The 20,731-nt window shown below is 38.9% G+C and overlaps 1 protein-coding gene across 1 annotated transcript in view; it reads left to right on the top strand.

Annotated features, from left to right (window-relative positions):
- The first annotated feature begins 580 nt into the window (after positions 1 to 580).
- LOC102793022 (integrin alpha-M-like) overlaps positions 581 to 20,731 on the top strand; it is a 29,394-nt gene continuing 9,243 nt past the window's right edge. Inside the window, exons 1-10 of the mRNA XM_087845444.1 lie at positions 581 to 675; positions 16,798 to 16,900; positions 17,077 to 17,180; positions 17,577 to 17,647; positions 17,863 to 17,977; positions 18,263 to 18,390; positions 18,487 to 18,632; positions 19,066 to 19,216; positions 20,009 to 20,159; positions 20,601 to 20,674. Coding sequence (XP_087701570.1) covers positions 615 to 675; positions 16,798 to 16,900; positions 17,077 to 17,180; positions 17,577 to 17,647; positions 17,863 to 17,977; positions 18,263 to 18,390; positions 18,487 to 18,632; positions 19,066 to 19,216; positions 20,009 to 20,159; positions 20,601 to 20,674 — 1,104 coding nt within the window. The 5' untranslated portion in view covers positions 581 to 614. The remainder of the gene's footprint in view (positions 676 to 16,797; positions 16,901 to 17,076; positions 17,181 to 17,576; positions 17,648 to 17,862; positions 17,978 to 18,262; positions 18,391 to 18,486; positions 18,633 to 19,065; positions 19,217 to 20,008; positions 20,160 to 20,600; positions 20,675 to 20,731) is intronic.

The following is a 20,731-nucleotide window of genomic DNA, read 5'->3' as shown; positions in this document are numbered from 1 at the left end:
ATTTTTTAAAAAAAAATAATATTCATGATTACACAGATTTTATCTTGTTGCCCTTAAACAAATAAACTATCTAATGTGTTTACTGTGAGTTTTACTATTGTTTATTTTTTTTAAAAAGTAGTTAATTCACATTAATGGATTGCATTTATATAGCACTTTTTCTAGGCACCCAAAGTGCTGTACAATTCCACATTCATTCACTCTCACATTCACACACTGGTGGAGGCAAGCTACAGTTGTAGCCACAGCTGCCCCGGGGCAGACTGACAAAAGCGAGGCTGCCATATTGTGCCATCACCAGTAGGCAAAGTGTCTTGGCCAAGGACACAGCAACAGTGACACAGAGAGAGCAGGGGGATCGAACCGGCAACCTTCCGGTTACAGATGAGCTTCCCAATACTCCGAGCCAAGGTTGCCCCCACATTAAACCATACCACCACAGTGTGGTGTAGCATCAAACAGACACTGCTGTCAGTATTGTAGCTCCTCCTACTTAAGAGTTCCTCTAAATGAACCTCTTACCTTTGAGCAACTGTCTCATGATTTCTGCTTTTTGCTTTCATCTCCTTCTCTGACACTATCAGCAGAAGTAATACTGAACTCATGTGTCATTTATGTTTTTTCATGGGAGTAACACAATGAACTGCATAATTAGTGCTACACTATTCTTGTCAGGTAAGACAACTTTGTGCATTCTGAATTTGTCTTTTGTTCTCTAATGATAAGTTTTTGTAAACAGTGAAAATATGATTTTAGTGTTTCTACTAAATAAAGCACAGTGACATTTTCAGTAAAAACAATATATATTTCTTCTGGTATTAACAACCAGCAGGTACTACATATTAGAAGTGAAACCATATCATTTAGATTTACATTTGCAATGGTCATTTCTTTATTTACATTTCTTATCTCTGAATCAAACTACCTGCTGAACTCTACAATCAGCTTAGTTTGGTTGTAAAAACAGCTTCTACATACTAAAGTTTTTCGTTTTACTATTGTTGAAGTGTACTGAGTAAAAAAAAGTGTTTCCTAAATAGTCATACTGAAAGTAACTGAAAGTAACTTTTTCATTATTCATCAAAAACAAACACAAAAATCCAACGACATAAAATCCAAAATGATTTTTATGATTTCATGTGTTCATTATACATATCTGTTTGTTTTGTTCAGTGCAACTGAGAATTGGAAGCTTTTCACAAAAAATGTCACATCATACTTTGATTCAAGTTAATCTGTCACTGCATCCACCTTTGCTACTGTTGGCTATTGTTTTATATTCTGGAGGTGTGTTTGGGGTCATTGACCTGTTGAAAAAAAAATGATGATCCAACTAAATGCAAACTGAATGGGATGGGATGGCGCTGTAGGATGCTTTGGTAGCCATGCTAGTTCAGTGAGCCTTTTATTTAGAATAAATCCCCAACAATATCACCATCAAACCTCCTCCTCCACACTTCATGGTGGGAACCATGCATGTAGAGACCATCCGTTCACCTTTTCTGTGTTGCACAAAGACACAGCAGATGAAATCAAAGATCTCAAATTTCGACTCATCAGACCAAAGCACAGCATGTTCATTCCTTGTGTTTCTTGGCCCAGAAAAATCTCTTCTGCTTGTTGCTTTTCCTTAGTCATGGTTTCTCAGCAGCTATTTGACCATAAAGGCCTGATTCACACAGTCTGCTCTGAACAGTTGATGTAGAGATGTGTCTGCTACTGGAACTCTGTGTGGCATTTATCTGGGCTCTAATCTGAGGTGCTGTTAACTTGCGATTTCTGAGGCTGGTGATTTGAATGTATCCTCAGTAGCAGAGGTGACTCTTGGTCTTCCTTTCATGGGGCAGTCCTCATCAGTGTTGGGTAAGTTACTTTAAATTAGTAACTTAGTTACATTACTAGTTACTTCTATCAAAAGTAACTCAGTTACTTCAAGTTACTCGTTACTTTCAGAGTAACTAGTTACTAGGGAAAGTAACTTTGGTTTTACTCAGAATTCTCTTGTTAATGTGTTGCTTCCGTAGCTGGATACCCAGCAAGATTGCCAGTCTTCTAGCTTGCTTACTTGCCACAAGTGCACTGTGCCACCTACCAATAGAAAGGAAAAAATAATGTGCACATTTCCACGAGAGAAATCCCACGCCTGATTCTATCCTAGCCTGCTTTTTACATCCAACACAAAAACTGCAATCGTGGTGCTTTCGATTGTACTCAGAACTCGGTAATTCTGCCTTCTGAATAGGAAGATGTAGGTAACACCAGACTGCAGACGAGCTGCATACAGAGCTGGACTGGGACAAAAAAATCGTCCCAGGCATTTTGACTAGAGACCGGCCCATCATTATAGGAAAAATCATAAAGCCTTTGAATGAAAATAAACACTGTTGTGACAGTGATGTACACTGTTCTGATGGTATATATGTATCAATCTATCAATTGTTTGTTGTAAGACTCAGATAATTATTTTTTTAAAAGTGAGACATTTTAAATGAGAATAAGAAAGTATTTCCTTGTGCCCCCCTTTCCCTTTTAATGCCCTACATGGACCCCTGGCAACACTTTGCTAGATCCGCCCCTGCACAGTTACCAGCTGTCAGCTACTTAGAAAAGGATCCTGGGTTTATTTGTCTCTCAGAAACAGTTCATAACTTCCCTTCAACTCATTCATGTTAACTAAAAGGTAAACCTGTTTCTCCATCACAGCTCTGATGATTCAGTAAGGACATCTCCTGGTTTCATCTTCATGTTTCCCTCTCACCACATAACCAAACCGATATCATGACCAGCAGGTTTACAGCTGTGGCTCCAGCAAACATCAGCTGATACTAGAAATTAATATTAAATAAATTCTAACAACAGCTGATCAAGCTTAAAAGTGCTGTTGTTGTTTACCGCGACAGCCGCTGGTTTCCTCTTTCTGGCGCAAAGTGGGCGATAAATAAACAAGAGAGAAAAGCTGATCAGCTGATCATTGATCAGTTTCATGATTGAAGTAGAAACAGAAGAGGAGAGAATGAGAGAAGAAGAGGAGAAGAGGCAGCTGACAGCATAAAGACGCAGAAAAACTCCAGCTTTGTGTCTTTTTCCATTCTAGCTGAAGTACGGGACAAACTGTGTTCCTTTTCACCTCAATACGAAACGCGTAATATTTTCTCTGAATACGAGACGATTCCGTTTTTTATGGGACGGTTGGCAACTCTAATAATTAACCGTATGAACAAAATAAAGTTCAACATTAACTTCATAGCACCCACCCAGCTGTATAGAAACTCCGTCATGCTAGTGTTACGGATTCAAATATTGGGAATGGATACAAGAGGAAAACCAAAATAACAACACTGGTCCGGCCGGGTCAAGTCAAACGATGATTTAATGAACACACGCGTGGGAGATGGACACCATACACAGACAGCATCAGATCTCAAAATGGTGGAGCCTTGATCAAACTCTTATAGCCTCTAGTGGCCCCCACCTAATCATCAGAGCCTAAACATTCTTTCTCACACAGCGCCTAAGCTACGACCTTGGCTCCCTGTTTATCTGCTCCTGATGAAATGGGGCAGTATGCTCTGTTCTCTTCTAATCAGACAAATGAGACGATGACTTTCTGTGAACAGTATTTCTTATAACTCAGCAGTATAATGCATCATAAAACAATATCATTCATTCACAATAAATCAACAGTCTAATGTAATGCAAATCAGTTTACCAAATGTAATAATTATCACCTTCTTCTAGTTCAGGAGCATAATGCAAACTGAAACTACATAATAATTCACAATCTTTAATTAGGGGTCTAACATGGCATAAAATAATATCATAATCCCACAATTCCCCCTGATGAGCTCTTTAGACATAAAGAGCTCACTTACACCCTGCAATCCAGTGTTGCCGGGTTCATTTCTCCTTACTCCTGAGGCCTTTTGTCCCCCTGTTGGGTGAACCATATGTGAGATGACCTCTGTGTTTACGCAGTTCAGATGCAAGAAAAACTTTTATTACAACAACAACAGTAGGTACAGATGATACTCCCATCACTCCCCAGTTCTCCCACAGCTTTATTTCGGTGCTACCTTATACCCTCCAAACGTACTCGGACTAGAACCTCTGTCTGAGGAGCTTTTAACCTTTATTTTATTGCTGTAGGCACCAGTGTCTTCCAGTCGGGTGATCCTCTGCTCTTGTTTCCTTCAACCTCAGGGGTTAGACAACCCTTCAGTCGTTGCACAGATCAGGGGATTATTCTGCCCCGATTTCAAACAATGATCTGTGTATTCTGGGATCACAGCTGTGTTCCCCAGGAAAAGGAACAGAAAGGTGTTCTCCTTATGACCAACAGCCTCTCGAACGTCGTTGGTGTGGTGTTCCTGGATTTCCGTCAACCCCTTCGTGGTTATCGCTGTGTTTATTTGATCCATCCTTTTTAGGTGACTAACTGGAGCCCAAAATGCCATGACACTTGAACCCAGTTGATGTTTCCGCAGTCACCGTAACTGTCTCTGCTGCCAAGGATCCTCGTATATCTGTGACCTCGTCTGGTGTCTGTTCCTTTCTCTGTAAGAGACAGAAAACCAAAACACCTCTCTTCCTAGCTCTAACAATCTAATGTTGCTGTCTACTGATCTTTTGGTGATTCAGAATTGGTTCAGAACATTCAGAATGTCCCAAGGACTTATCCTAATTTAGTGTATGTGTGTGTAAGCGTGTTTGCATTTAGCCTGCTGCACTCAAGGCATTTCTTACACTTTATCAGTCCGGACTATCGCCGAACGAAGCTTATGACCTTCAAAAGACCGAGTGCCAACTCATTATAAGCACATTTGCAAGATATATATAAAAATGATTAAAACCACTCATTCTAATAAAAGACATAAAAAACAAATTAGCCATTTCTAATTCTAACATGTGTCCATTCAATTAAGCTAGAAAATTAAAAAAAGGTTAGTGACCTCATATCTTAGAAAGTATCAGACTTTCTCCTATCCAGTGTCGTTGCTCCAGTCTTGTTATTCTGTGTTAGGGAATGAAATCAATTTAATTGTCATGTTAGATCTGTTCAACACCTGGCTCCGCCCAGAGCCTGCGTCTTCACAATCGTCTACAAACAAAACCTGTATTATTATGAACTTCACTTCAACATGAACTTGTTGACTACTTTTGACACCTGTAGATAGAAGATTAACATGGGGTTATAACAATCACTGTAATACAAATGTTAATATGTCAATAGCTTCAATAAATGTTCAATGCAATGCTTGTTATATGATTCTGATGTAACAATAATGCTGATGCTAAAATAACAGTAAAACACACCCTTTTTATCCCTTACTGACCACAGCAGGGGCCTCTATGTTTTGATTCAGCCATGAAGCTCACCTGATTCATCACTGAGCCCCACCGGCACTGGCATCTGACAGGGTGGTGCTGCATATTCTTCCTTTAATGTCACTATTTTCAATCTGTTAATTAGAGTGCTTAAACATGAAGTAGACTACATCCACTACAAGTCAATACAACTGTGAATGTGGCCAATTATCAATCTATTACCAATCAATAACAAAAAATAGCTTTTATTTTATGCATGCTTTTAGTCAACCACTCACCCACAGGATCTCCAATCCCAGAAAATTCCTTCTCCTCATTTAATAAGTCTGTCCTCCTTCCATGCCCTGGTAACTGGTCCATCCAGAGCTGTATCATTATGAAATATACATACAACAAGCCAAACCACACCTTGGTCACACCAACCCTTTTCCGCCCTGAAGATGTCCAACGCCATCTTAGTCTGGACTGTCAAAGGTGATTTTAACGCTGATTGTTCCGACAATCCATTTATAACATTTCCTGGTCAGATTAGCCAATCCCTGCACACTGGAATAAACATAATCAACATGATCAACATTTTTCCTGCGTGTTTTTTCACCATCTTATTAATTCCAACGCTCCATCCTTATGTGATTTGTTACATTATGTTTATCTAGAACTCCACTCTGTCTCTAAATGTTTGAAGAATTTTTCATGTTTGGGGTCAAGTTTTAAGAATTTGATCATACGTGAAATTAATGGTGTTATTGTAACATGGTAGACTAGTGTGCCTGTGTTAATTCAGCTCCATATTATTGTGTGAAGTTGCAATGGGTTGGGAGTGGTTTTTTGTGCGTGTGTCACATTTTTGGTTAGCCAATGGCTGGAATGGGGTTGGACTAATTAGAGGCAGGTGTACTTGATTGCACTGATACACTGGTCTACTTATAGCCCACACTACAAACACTGCTGTGTCATTTTGTCTCTCTGTGCAGGCCAGGGCCTATTATATGCCACAGCCTAAAGGCAGCATAGTTGCACAGGTTGGAGTGATCACTGGCTATATGCTTGCAGGGTAGTGGGTCTCCAAGGACAACTTCTACCCCTGTTAAAGGCAACATGTGGAGTGCAACTGGCCGTGTGGCATAGCTGGCTCTGGCCTTGGGACTGTGTGTTTTTATTTGATTCATGAATGGGACACTGGACTGTTTTATCTTTTATCTCTTGATATTTTTTGTCACTAAATTATCTTTTAGAATTTTATTGACTGTCATCGTTTTGCCCACGACTGAGATGGTTGGTCAGACCTAAAATCTTTCTTTGGGTGTGTTACATTATCACCCCCATCGGGGCTTACCTTTCCCACTTCTGATGATATTCCTCCCTATTCTTTGCAAGTACCCGCTTTTGGTGGCGAGAAACTGTTGGTGTGGTCAAGTGGGCGCTGTAAAAACAAAAGCTCAGGACAGAACAGTTATCAGTCATGTACTTCATACAAAATTAGCATATATTGAATTTCATATTGATCCTCTGAGTGTAATGGTACATTTTAATTTTAATTTATCAAAGCTAAACACAATAATTTTTCTTTATTTTGCTCTTGTTCTTGTGCAGCACCACATGCCCCTGTCGGTTCTATCTTACTTTTCTAAATTATTGACTATTTCAATGGAGAACCTAAATGACGTGGACCAAGGTTTGTCATTACATATCTCTATTTTGAATGTGACAAGTCTATCATTCCCCTATAGGTATCAATAGAGTTTTTCCTTGCTTTTTCTATCAAAATTGATTGACTTTTTACAGTGGCCCGCTATGGTTAATAATAACACGTTCAGTCATGAGTGAAATCAAAGCTTCTCTTCACTTTAGCATTTAACATTCCCAACAATATAATGTGCTGCATTAATCGAAACACAGCTAATAAAACACAATTTTCTTGATGGAAACATCAGTAGCTCAAAATTAGCAACCAAAGGGTTAAGTCTGCAGTTCACACTCATGTGAAGCTACAGCCTCCCCCCTAGTCTCTGTCCTCCTACTCCTGCAAAAACAAAACAAAGCGAGACAAAACATCCACCCTTCTTTTACAAGCTGGGTGAATTGTTTGTAGACATGTACTAATCCTAAAGTCGGTATCGTTTTTGTCTCAGTGTCAAGTCAGTTTAAACATTTAGTCGTCAGTCCATCACAGTCCAGTCACATGCATACATTCACACACATTCATACCAGATATTGCTGATAATGGAGTCTCACACGCAACCTATTCGAGGCTCCATCACCAGCAAGATGACGTCATCATTTTAAAGGAAAACAGTTCCTTGTTTTTTTGGACTGGATTGACTCGCTGCAATCCTTTTAGGCTCAGGACTTCTCATGTGATCAATGTCCCATATAAGTGAATTTCTCCAGAGCCCATTATAATTATGGAGAAAAATACTTTGCGACTGTTTCTAGTAATCATGTTTTATAGCGCTTTAAAGTTCAATCTCTCAGGCCTGGATTAAAGAGCTGATTTGTTAAATCAGGAACTCACAAAATACCAAAATATCACCACCGGTGGATCACTCCTCTCAGATGTTCTTATTTCAGTGCACTGTAACAAAAGCAAAGATAAACGTAACCAATAAAATACTCATATAATAACAAATACTGGGGCCCGTTGGAAACATGTCCAAGCATAAAACCATCTTTCTCTCTCTTAGAGAAAGAAAACAATCCAAACCTCACTGATAAAATCAACCTAGTGTTAAGCAAAACCCAAAATCAACCAAAACTTCACCAGAAAGTTTTTCTCCGTCCCGGGACAATATTGTGTAAGCATACAGGTACCGTAACTTCTTTTTGCACTGACAAAAACATGTTGGACTTATTTCAGTCAATAGTGGACACTAGTTGCACACAAATGTTTTGCTTTGGTAGAAACTTAAACAACTGAGTTAAATCAACACAACCTTTTCATATTCAGTAAACCTGTGCATTTTGAGTTCATATTACACGATTAAGACATGTTCAGATGGAGTAAGTTAAGCTCCTGGAATATTTTAATCCTTCACAATTCTGTCATTTTTTCAACACTATTCACTAACTTTTATCCAAATTCTACTTGGTCCCTTAAATACTACATGTTGTCTTCATATTGCCTACGGTTCAACAAAGTCTAAATTCTGATTACCATAAAAATTGAATGGGTCTACAACAACTACCATCCTCCTATCTTTATCCTAATTGCACGAGGGCTGGGAAATAACTCTAAAGTGATAGGTTACGAGGCAGGGTGCACCCCGAACAGGTCACCAGTCTATCACCTAAAAACAAACAACCATTTACACTTACATTCACGGATAATTTAGAATCATCAATTAACCTAGCTCTAATAGCTTCATGACTTTTCACTGTGGCAGGAAACCAGAATACCCAGAGAGAAACCACTGCAAACTAGCCAGACTGTGGACTTGCACCCAGGACCTTCTTACTATGGAGCAACAGCACTCACCAGCATGCCAACAATGTAGGAAATACAGGGAAGCTATGATTTCCTGTTGAATTTTATACAAATCTTTAAAGCCTGAGGCAATTGTGTTAAATACATGTGGGATGCTTACATAAATCCAAGGGCTGGCCCCCTTTTCTTTTTTTTCTTTTTTTTTTTTTCTTTTATTTATTTATTTATTTATTTTTTCTTCAGTGTGTTCCTCCTTCCATTAAATCTCAATCACAAACATGTGACTCTCCGAAATAAGGCTCACACCGTTAATTCATCATTTTCACTCTGTACCACTGCTCCTTATCAGGCTGTGTGAAGCACAGTAAACAATTCAGTTGAGGCCTTGAGCCATAAACAGACATCACTCACAGACATTGTTTTCATAACCAAACTGCTCTAGACCCTGTCCCCTAAATCTGCACAAATGCCCTCTGGGTGACATGAAATGCATTTAACCAATTAACAATCAATGGCTTCTTGTTGTTGTAACAAATTCTGTATTTGGACGTTTGTGTGCAGCATTTTGCGTATCAGCATAGCATTTGTTAGTAAAGCATTCTTCATTGCATCAGCGTGTGTGTATCACTCTTCATTGCACAAACATGTGTATGTGTGTGTGGATCACTTCTCCGTGAATTGAATCAGCATTTTGATTTGTGTGCGTGCGTGTGTGTCATTTCTCAGTCAATCAACAAGTGCATATGTGTTCATATGTGTGTTTCTCTTGATTCTGAGTCAGTGTATGTAGATGTGTGTGTTTGTGTTCATCACTTTCCTGTTCTGGTGTTCTGGGTAAACCATGGCCTGAAGCGTGCTCTGGGGTCCTGCTCTCCTCCTTTTCAGTCCGTTTGGGTCCATTGGTGCTGCTGCCCAAAGTTCTCTCCATACTGGTTCTGGCCCCAATTGAGGCAGTCCTTTTCTCCAGTGTCCTGCATCTTCTCCTTGTCCAGCTTCTCCTTAACTTGACCCTTTTTGCTTCTGTAGGTCCTTCAGGGTTTGCTCCTGCTGTTGGAGCTTCTCGTCAGGTTTGGCAACCTCCTGCTCCAGCAAGCTCCGGGCTGATTTCAAGTCCTGTATCTGGGACTCTAAGCCTGACTGATGGGTTCGATTAGCAGCCAGCTCCTCCTGAGCCATGCTCAGTTTCTGCTCTGATGTCTTGAGCTCTCACTGAGGGCAGAAACCTCAGAGTCTTTTCCGTACACGTCAGATTGAAGTTTATTGATGTTTTCCTTGCTTTGCTCCACGGCCTTCTGCAGCTCTGCTGTTCGGCTCTTCTCAGAGGTCAGCTCCTGACCGAGCCCCGACACCTGTGCCTTCAGCTTATGTTCTTCTGCTGCTTTTGTCCAATCTGAGGTGCCTTCTGACCTCAGTTACTCCTCGTGTCTCTGGCACGCCCTTTTTGCTGCCCGATCCTCCGTGTTGGTCCATCACTGTCCTGCACAGTTTTAATGCAGAGTTGTTAAGGTCAGCATTCTTTTGCTCGGCCTCACTTTTCATCCGGGCTTAATAGGCGTCTCGTCACAGCTCTGTCAGCTGAAGCTGTCTGGAAATCTCCCCCGTGTAGTGAAACGGGCCTTGGATTTAACGTTCTCCGTCTCCGCTGCATGAGATCTCTTTCCTGCAGCACTGTTGACATTCTCAGGCTGTTGTTGTGAGTCCAGCTGCTGTAGCATTTAGTCAGGGTCACATCAAAGATGGTAGAAGGGAGAGCAAAGATGGTAGAGGGGAGAGCAGGAGTCCAGGTCAGCCTCGGCTTTCCGGGCCGACAAAGCAGCCTGTAATTAAGCATAAAGAGAAAAAACAAAAACAAAACAAAAACAGACGAACAGGAAAATGATGTTGTTTTGGCTGTGTTATTCAGAGAGGGGCCAGGCCATGTGTCAGCCTTCTCCCCCCCTTTTTTTGTTTTTTCTCACTATATAATCAACTCATAACCCACCAAGTTGACAGGACAACACAGGTACACGTTAAAATTCTTAAGATCATGTTTAATAATTCAAAAAAGGAATTTTATTTCATTCAGTAATCTCTTGTATTATTCAATCAGAAAAAAAAACATGTCACAATTCGACTCTTTTAACCACTAAATTTATTATTTCATCACTGGTTTGTGATTTACCAGTGTCTGTCATTTTGAAGTCAAGTTGTTGTCCTGCAACCCAGAGAGTTTAATTGTTAGTAGTGGATAGACTTTATCATTTAACATCAGGTGTATGTTAAGTTTCGCTGCTTTAAACTTGCTGGAAAATTTTCACGTGTTCATGAGTGTAAGCTGTTTCTTCATTGCGTGTATGTGCGTTTGTGGGTGGGATATTTTAACTTTTTTCTCAAACAAGGCATTTCTCTAATTGTGTATGTTTTTAATTTTGTTTCCCAAATTTTGATTTCCCACCTTAAATAACAGCATTCCATGTCTTCAGCCAGGAATTAGAGCTTGCTTGTGAGATTCAGGGACACATGGTGCCAAAAACAATTCAGTGAAAAACTTGCCTGAAAATTTCCAGTGATGGTAGCCGATAACTGGAGGAGAAGATGTCCTTTAAGCTTCTTTTTCGGGTGGGGACAAAGTGATAGGTCAACCTGTAAAATTTTGAGCCAGAGCTTGGCATGTGTGTCGTCCCAATTTTATTAATCTATCCTTTTGCTGCTGTACTCAGGTCTCCTGGTTGAGAGAAATCCACCTGTATTAAGAGACTAAAACATTCATTTACTATTTTTCTTACAACATCCATTTAATTCATCCACCTAGATTTTACTCTCTCTCTTGGTGCATAGTTCACACAGTCAGGCAGTTGCCTTTTATGGGCATGCAAGTTTCCGGTCACTTACCCCCAGCAGCTGCGAAGCCGTCTCTCCCATATCAAAACTCAGCCAAACATCAAACATTCACCGTAGTCATTCAAAACTTTATTTGTAATATTATAATCAGCAAAATCAGCGTTTTAATTACAGGCATGTATCATTAGTTGCAAATTATACTTATAAAACTCAATAACACGCTAAACAGGAAGTCCTCTGTGGGCTTCACAGCAGCCACCTCATTTGCATGTTCACACACTATCTAAAAATAGCTTGCAGCGCTGCAGCGCGCTGTCGTCACACACAGCCTCGTTTCACACTCAACTCTCTATGTTATTTTACAAAGACGTCTTATATTTACAATCACTCTCAGGCCTGAAAGTTTTAGCGCCTACACAATTTTGACAAATTTAAGATAACGGGTCCAACCGAAGAAAGTCCAACTTTTTTGTAATCAATTAACCAGTATCAGACTCTAACTGTATCTGGCCTCATCTCTAAAGTCCCTAACTCAATTTAAAGTGTCCAAAAAAGCGCAGATAAGGAGACTCTAACTCCTAGCTTGTTCCAGGATGCCCTGTACCCCACAGTCAAGCCAACTGAACTAACCCTGTTCGCCGACAGGTCAAGGTCGCGCGTCCGCGGCCAGGAGGGAGCGTAACCTCCGGGCTATGCGCCTCTTAGTGGACTCTAACCACCGTTCTAACAAAATTTATAATACTTTTAAACAACAGACAACACCCAAAAACAAGAGTATGACTGAGGCAGATGCAACGTTATGGACATTGGAGACTCTAACTCGCAAAATGACCAACACAGATGCAATCTTTAGACCAATGGAGACTCTAACTCACAAAATGACCAATTCCCTATCCAACTACCTGAGACTCTAACTCAGTATTATTTTCCTTTACCTTGGGACTCTAACCCAGTATTATTACCTTTACCTGAGACTCTAACTCAGTATTTTTACTTGTAACCTTACTTCAAATTTCAACACTCATGAGATTTTTCTTCAAAATCAAAACAGACACCCGCCGGCAACTTTTACTGAATAGACATTTAATTTCATCGTCCAATTCAGCACACTTCGGATAAAATCAACAGGCCTGTGCCTACCTCTTTTATAAAGGCGCCTGTCCACTCAGTTCGATTGCCGGATAATGTCTGCCCGTCTGACCACCTCGGACCGTCCAAGCCTCCAAAACTTCCATCCCAATACCACAGGACGAGCCCCCAAAACTGTTACGGATTCAAATATTGGGAATGGATACAAGAGGAAAACCAAAATAACAACACTGGTCCGGCCGGGTCAAGTCAAACGATGATTTAATGAACACACGCGTGGGAGATGGACACCATACACAGACAGCATCAGATCTCAAAATGGTGGAGCCTTGATCAAACTCTTATAGCCTCTAGTGGCCCCCTCCTAATCATCAGAGCCTAAACATTCTTTCTCACACAGCGCCTAAGCTACGACCTTGGCTCCCTGTTTATCTGCTCCTGATGAAATGGGGCAGTATGCTCTGTTCTCTTCTAATCAGACAAATGAGACGATGACTTTCTGTGAACAGTATTTCTTATAACTCAGCAGTATAATGCATCATAAAACAATATCATTCATTCACAATAAATCAACAGTCTAATGTAATGCAAATCAGTTTACCAAATGTAATAATTATCACCTTCTTCTAGTTCAGGAGCATAATGCAAACTGAAACTACATAATAATTCACAATCTTTAATTAGGGGTCTAACATGGCATAAAATAATATCATAATCCCACACTAGCTAGCACGCAGTACGAAAAAGTCAGCATAACGAAAATAAACTCCATCTAAACTTGGTTCATATCTGACCCAGATAGACTGCAGGTCATAACTTCTTACCTGAAGTTCAGTTCACCTGACACTCTCGGACCAGCGGCCGCTTCGGGTCTCTCCTCTTGCCTCCCTTTTTCTTCATCCACTTGCTGGCTTCCACCACTTTCTAATGTTATTGAATCTGTGGAAGCTCCGCGATAGCCACCACACGAAGTAACGAATAACGAGCCCATCTAAATCCCAGTAACGAGTAACACGTTCCGGTTTTGGCATAATAACTAGTTACCGTGCTCGTTACCACAATAATACCGTAGTTACTGTAACGCGTCACTTAATAACGCGTTAGTCCCAACACTGGTCCTCATGTGAACCAGTTTGGTTTTTATGACAGCACTTGGGGACACCTTCAAAGTTTTAGACATTTTCCGGACTGACTGACCGTCAGCTCTTAAAGTAATGATGGACTGTTGTTTCTCTGTACTTAGCTGATTGGTTCTTGCCGTTATATGAATTTTAACAGTTGTCAGATAGAGCTGTCAGCTCTGTACCAACCTGACTTCTGCACAACACAACTGATGGTCCCAAGCAATGTTCCCTCTAATTTTTCATGTGTCTGAGCGAACACACAAACTCCCTGAGCGGTCCCTTGGACCACTGTGAGCAACAGCAGATGTGTGCAATGTGGTCACGCCAGCATCTAATCCATCCAAGTTACATGGTTTATTAAAATAATCAAATTACAGCATTTACATTTATGTTAGACCACTTTTAATTAAGTGCTTTAGCCCACTTACAATGAAAATGTAAAACAAAAATGTAATTATTGACCTGTGTAGTATGTTAACACTATTGGAAGTAAAAATAACTTGAACTCCAATTTCGAAAACACAACTTTCTTTTTTTTTTTTTTTTTTATAAAGCTCTGACTTGTATTATGAGTCTGTGGTCTGGGAGAGAGTCCTGTAACTCTGTGTCTGCAAAATACAGTATATAAAGACCAATGTTGGGCAATTAATTATATAGTTACTTCTTCAAAAAAGTAACTGAGTTTTGCAAACAACAAAGTTTTTTGCAACAATTTTTTTAATGCAGTTAACAATCAGCTGTTCTGCATCAAATCTGATGCCACACAAATTATTTGTGCCACTCCAAAAAATAATTTCTGTCCACTATGAGATAAAGCAGAACAACAGCCTGATACCTGCAGGCCTGACAACAGGAGATGTATCACTCCTGTAACACCTGTAACATTCAGCAGTCGCCTCATTGTTCTGACACACACAACAAAACTATTGACTACACTACACATTAACTACACAAGATCTGTGCTAAACGTCTCAAAATTTCACATCTCAAAACACTGCCATCACTCCTAAAACTTCCCCCCTTTTCTTAACAACTAGATGCCATGTTGCCATATCATGTTTTGACTGGTCGACATGGTACGTTTTCCGACAAATACGTAAGAGAAGGGAGGGGGGTTGTTTTCTTTTGCTCACAGGCGGAGAGCGCTTTTGAGCCTTTTTTCTTATAAAACGCAGTTTTTACCGTTTCTTCCCGCAGTAAATATAAACAAGGATAATATTCAGGAAGAAAACCAAACATTGCATATATTTTTTTCATAAGTCTGGTTTTACGTGGCCTATCAACACTATTTAAAAACTGGTATAAAGTCCACACTTTTTCCGTCAATTGTTCCGTCTGTCCTGCTCACATCTCCAATGGTTGTACACGGTGTCATTAACGTGGCTTCACTCTTCATCAGCCACGCCGCTTTGCTAGCTAAAACACCAACTTCGGCACATAAGGACGCTGTCATAGCCTGTCAACGACGTGGATTAGCTGCGTATATACGATTGTGAATCGCATTATTGGCTGGACTATGGGATAAGGTGGCATCGTTCTAATCCCATACGGGAGCAGCCAGTCACTTACTGACTAACACTGCAAAACAGAATTGTTAAAGTATTAATTTTAATTTCAATTCAGGTTACATTTTTTTTTGTGCGCAACGCAGATTTTCTGTGCGCAGAGGCCGTGCCAGCAGTGCGTAATTGCGCATGTGCGCAGCTTCGAGGGAACATTGGTCCCAATCCCATTAAGCATGCAAGAAATTCCACAAATGGACCCTGACAAGGCACAGCTGTGAAGTGAAAACCATTTCAGGTGACTACATCGTGAGCTCATTAAGGGAAGGACAAGGGTTTGCAGCGCTGTCAGCAAAGCAAAGGGTGGCTGCTTTCAGGAATCGAAATTATAAGACATATTTAGAGTTATATTTTTTTTTCTTTGCTACATAATTCCATATGCCTTACTTACTGTATTTGATGTCTTCAGTATGTATTTACAGTGTAGAAAGGACCAAAAAATAAAGACAAACCACTGAATGAGAAGACCTTTGACTGGTAGTGTATATCACAAGGTTTTTCTTTATTCCTTTTAAAGCCACAAAAAACAAGTTGAGAGTGTCATGCTGATGAGGTAGAGTATTAGATAACTTTATATTTCTGGAAACTAAGGCATCATGAAGCTGTCATTGTTGAACAAGTAACAGTGCTATATTACATATGTCATACTGACTGTTCTTAGCATGCCCCAAAAAAGGAAGGCTTTGTTTTTGTAACAAATATAAACAACAGGACAGTTTAGGTGTCGCTTTGTTTTCAACAAAGATTTTGTTATGTGTGGTTGTAGATTTTCACTATAGAATGATTATGTCAGAAAATATTTAACTACAGCGAAATTTAAATTTGAATTTTTATGGGGAAAATTGTTCTGAGCCACAGTGTTCAGAACTTTAAAATGTCTGGCTTTGGTGCTCTCTAGTGGTAACAACATAAACTTATGGTTATAAAAATAGATACAAATGAACGCAATGTCACGAAATTAATATATTGTTAGTGCTTATTTAGTGTTTATTGTTACTTGTTTTAATATAGTTTGCTTCCAGTCTAAAAAGGGCCAACTCTGAGTAGAATCTGAGCCAAAAGTACTGACAGGAAACTGCATGCTTTTGCAGAGAACAGGAAGCGCGCAGACAGAAAGTGAAACTAAGCAGAGTGTTTTGATCGAAATTGTGTGTGTGACGTATATCATATATATATATGTATGTATATATACGCATGTAGCTTGTAATACTCTCAGACCTGAGCTTGACTGAAGAAGTCACTTGGATGAGTGACGAAACGTTTCTCCCAGAAAACGCTACGTCCAGATGAACAGAATCAACTTTTGGAAACTGATATATTATACATGTATACTCATATACTATTTACAGTTTCCTATGTGTGATGATAATTAGAGGCCTATAACCACATTATCATCCTTTACAGTGGCTTTAAATAAAATTACTAATGTCCTTCTTAATTCTTTAATTCTCAGTGTTAAATGCTGCACTTTGTTTCAATATTGATCCCGTGGCTTGGAAGACCCTGAGTAACTCTGCTGCTGGTTTTGGCTACCAGGTGGTGCAAAGACAATCAGAGTAAGTCAGGACATGCATTGTTATGTTGATAGCCGGTTTACAGCTGCATGTTTAACATTACTGCTATTTATTTTTTATTTATTTACCATCTCTGTTATGCTATATGGACATATGGAGTTTATTTAATTAGAGTTTGCTTTCTAGACTTACATGATTGACTAGATTTATTTTGTTAGTTTGCTCGTCAGTGCTCCACTGGAACAGCATTCACAAAATGGAAGAGGGAAAATATACAGGTGCACCACTTCTCCCCAAAACTGCCAAGATTTACAATTTCAAAGTAGGTAACCATTCATTTCTAAATGTGCTAAAACTCAGATAGTATTTTGCCATAAAAATAGATATCCATAGATCCTGTCGCATACATTTGTTTAAATCAAATCACAGTTACAGTAGATTTCCATATTAGATATCTTAGTATGTAACGTTCAGCCTTAAAAATGAAATAAACTTTCCAACTGATGATAAAAACAAGAAAAAAATTCTTAAATTTTGACAATAGTGACGAAGAAAAGTAAAACTGAGTTTTGTTTTGCCTTCCTTCATTTTGAAAATAGTTATCATGCCAAATCATGAATTGTGGCACTTTGTAGTTCTCAATTTGAATATTGTTTTCTTCCTTCCACAAAGTGTATTTTAGGAGTGTTTTAACACATTTGTAATGGTTTCAATACAGCACCAGATTTTGCAGTGAACATGTCGCTTGGTTTGACAATGAAAAGTGATCCGACAGCACAAAACAGTGTGGTGAGTTACTTAACTGCAGACATTACCAGTGATTGTATCTCTCTATATCTATCCCTATATCTCTCTATCTCTCTGCCTCTCTCTCTCTTCTTTAAACAGACTAAAAGTCAGCAGATTTTAAAGAGTTGTGTAGGAACTTCTAATTAATAATTGTTTAAGTGACAAAAAATACTCAACCTGCTGTATTATGGCATCTTGGCTTTGTCTCCTCTCAGGTGTGTGGTCCAACCATTCCAAAGGACTGCAGAAGTATCACCATGTACAACGGTGTGTGCTTTCAGTTGGACCGTTATAATAGGCTTGGACCACCCATACCTTCTTCTCCTCCAGGTAACAGTAAATGGTCTTTGCCTCTCTGTCTCTGTCTGTCTCTCTCTTAAACACACACACACACACACACACACACACACACACACGCACACACACACGCACACACCATTACTCCTGGTGCGTGATTACAGTTAGTGATGCCCTCTAAAATGTTCTAAGGGGACACTTTAAAGGGACTATGTTTAAATGTGTGGTATTCACTGACCCTTTACCAAGGTACAAAATCCTTTTGCTTGCATGATATGAGTTTAAAAAAACATAATTCTGAATCCATCTCTTTGACAGAGTGCCCACCACAACCAGACATTGCCTTTCTGTTGGATGGTTCAGGCAGTGTACATAATACTGATTTTCAAACAATGAAGAAATTTGTGAAAAATCTAATCAAATCATTTCTCTCAAGTGACACACAGGTGAGCAACTGTTGTCCCTCTGTCAGTAAAATCATGACAAAGACATAAAATAGCTACATTTTTATTTCTATTAAGTATTTTTTCTCTCTTTTTCAGTTTTCTGTTTCCCAGTTCTCTACTTCACCTGAGGTTCACTTTTACTTTAAGAAATTTTCCTCATCTGGATCAGTGGAGACTGACATCAATAGAATTAGTCAACAGGGAGGAACTACTTACACAGCCGAGGCCATCAGACATGTTGTGTAAATAATGCAGTTATAATAGTGAAGAAGTGCAGTTACATTATTGTCCAGTTGATTTTTTTCCATAAATCTGATCACATTAAGTACTGTGTGGACTGTATGACTGAGGGAAGCCTTTTAAAAGACACACTGTACACAAACTTGTGCTTCAGAGTGTCATCTTCTACTGAGAAGATGATATGGCCCCAACTAAGGCTAAATTCAAATATTTGCTGAGTTTAATTTGAAAAAACAAGCAAAAAAAACCCCAAACAAGCAAACAAGCAAATAAACAAACTTGTATAACGTTGATCTGTGCAAAAGTTTAAAAAATTGCCAAAGAGAATGACATGCAGAAATAATAATAATAATGCAGTTTACCTGATTGTGTATAATTTACAAGATCAATTGTAAAACAATATTATAAAATGAGATTTTTTTTTTCATTTGACAGGAACAATGTTTTCACACCACAAAGAGGTTCCAGACAAAATGTGAAGAAGGTCTTGATAGTAATTACTGATGGACAATCTTATGATCGGGCCGATCTGGGAGGTGCAGCACAGCTAGCAGAGAGTAAAAACATTGTTCGATTTGCTATTGGGGTAAGTACTTCCATTATTTAAACCTGTAGTATGTTGAGTTTTACAGTAATAATGAGTTTTATTCAGTTGTCACACTACAGTCACATTATGCTGCACTATAGGGAGAAAAATCCTGAACCACTCACTCACTACAGCTCCTGAAGTTGCTTGGCCATAGAAACCAATGTTATGAAATTCCCGTCGCACAGTTTTTGTCTAAATGTTTCCACTTTGGAATAATACCACTTAAAGTCAATCATGGAATATACAGGCAGACCAAATAAAATTTGGTGACTTGTTGCAGCAGTGCGATCATATTACAGTACTACACTTAAATTCAGTGAGCTCTTTAGAATGACTCACTCATTCACAAATATTTGTAAATTCAGACTGCATGGCTAAGGGATTGCATTTTTTATGCCTGTAGTAATATGACTGAAAACACCCGAATTCAAAGATTAAGAGATTTAGTTACATGCTGGCCACACATTTGTATATGCACCATATAATGTACATGTAGTGCATTTATTTAAATCAAAGCCAGACTCACTGACCATGTAAAATTTAAATGAAGTCTCTTAAATAAAAGCTGAATTACTGATGGAAACATGAGATATGTGTGTAATACAAATACAGCTAGTAGAGGAAAAAATATGTGTAAAAACTATTTTATAGCATGACATAAATGTTATCATGGATTTAGGTTCTAAACCTGTTTGTAAATCAAGTGAAGTTTAACGAATGTATTTTAATAAAGTGAGCAAATAATTTTGCATAGTATGAGGACTCAAACATGTTTGTCAACAATCGTAGGTGGGGAATGCATTTGATACACCTGATGCCAGAAGAGAACTGGACACCATTGCATCGTCTCCCTCAAACAAACACGTCTTTCAAGTGGAAAACTTCAATGTACTTGAAGTAATAAGACAGAATCTGCAGGACAAAATTTTCTCAATCGAAGGTACAAACATAAATTTATTGTTGCAACTTTGTTAAAATTCCTGTAAATTTTTCAAAAATTAAAATAATTGCACTGTAATAAATGCTACTTTCAGCCGCTCACTTATTCACAAGGGATTTTTTTCACATTCATTATGAGGATCTGTGTCCTTCTGGAATTGAAGCAGTTAACTTTCATTTGTTGTGTAAACTGCTACAATAAGAAAAAACTAAAATTAGTACATTGTATTAACTTTATTGTACTGTATTCAGTAAAGTCACATGTAAAATCAAATGTAACTTTACATTTTGTGAAATGAGCAATAAATGTTGAGTAGTTTTAAAATAAACTGTAATATTTTTTTTTAATAATTACTTGAAGCATAATAAAAAAATGAACCTTCAAATTCAATTTGACTCATCGTGTCTCTCTTTTACCTTCTCATTTATTTTTCTGTTACAGGATCTCAAAGCAGTGGAGAGTCACTGGAAATGGAAATGTCTCAAGAGGGATTCATTGCAGTTATTGTGCCTGAGGTAATTAAAACTACCTGAAACTCACCAGACAGTCTAGTCATAGAAAGAAAGATTCAC

This window comes from Neolamprologus brichardi, chromosome 8 (assembly GCF_056152115.1).
Source record: "Neolamprologus brichardi isolate AB-2024 chromosome 8, ASM5615211v1, whole genome shotgun sequence".
NCBI classification, from domain to species: Eukaryota; Metazoa; Chordata; class Actinopteri; order Cichliformes; family Cichlidae; genus Neolamprologus; species Neolamprologus brichardi.
Note: the sequence above shows the minus strand (reverse complement) of the source record. Positions and strands in the feature narration are given on the sequence as shown.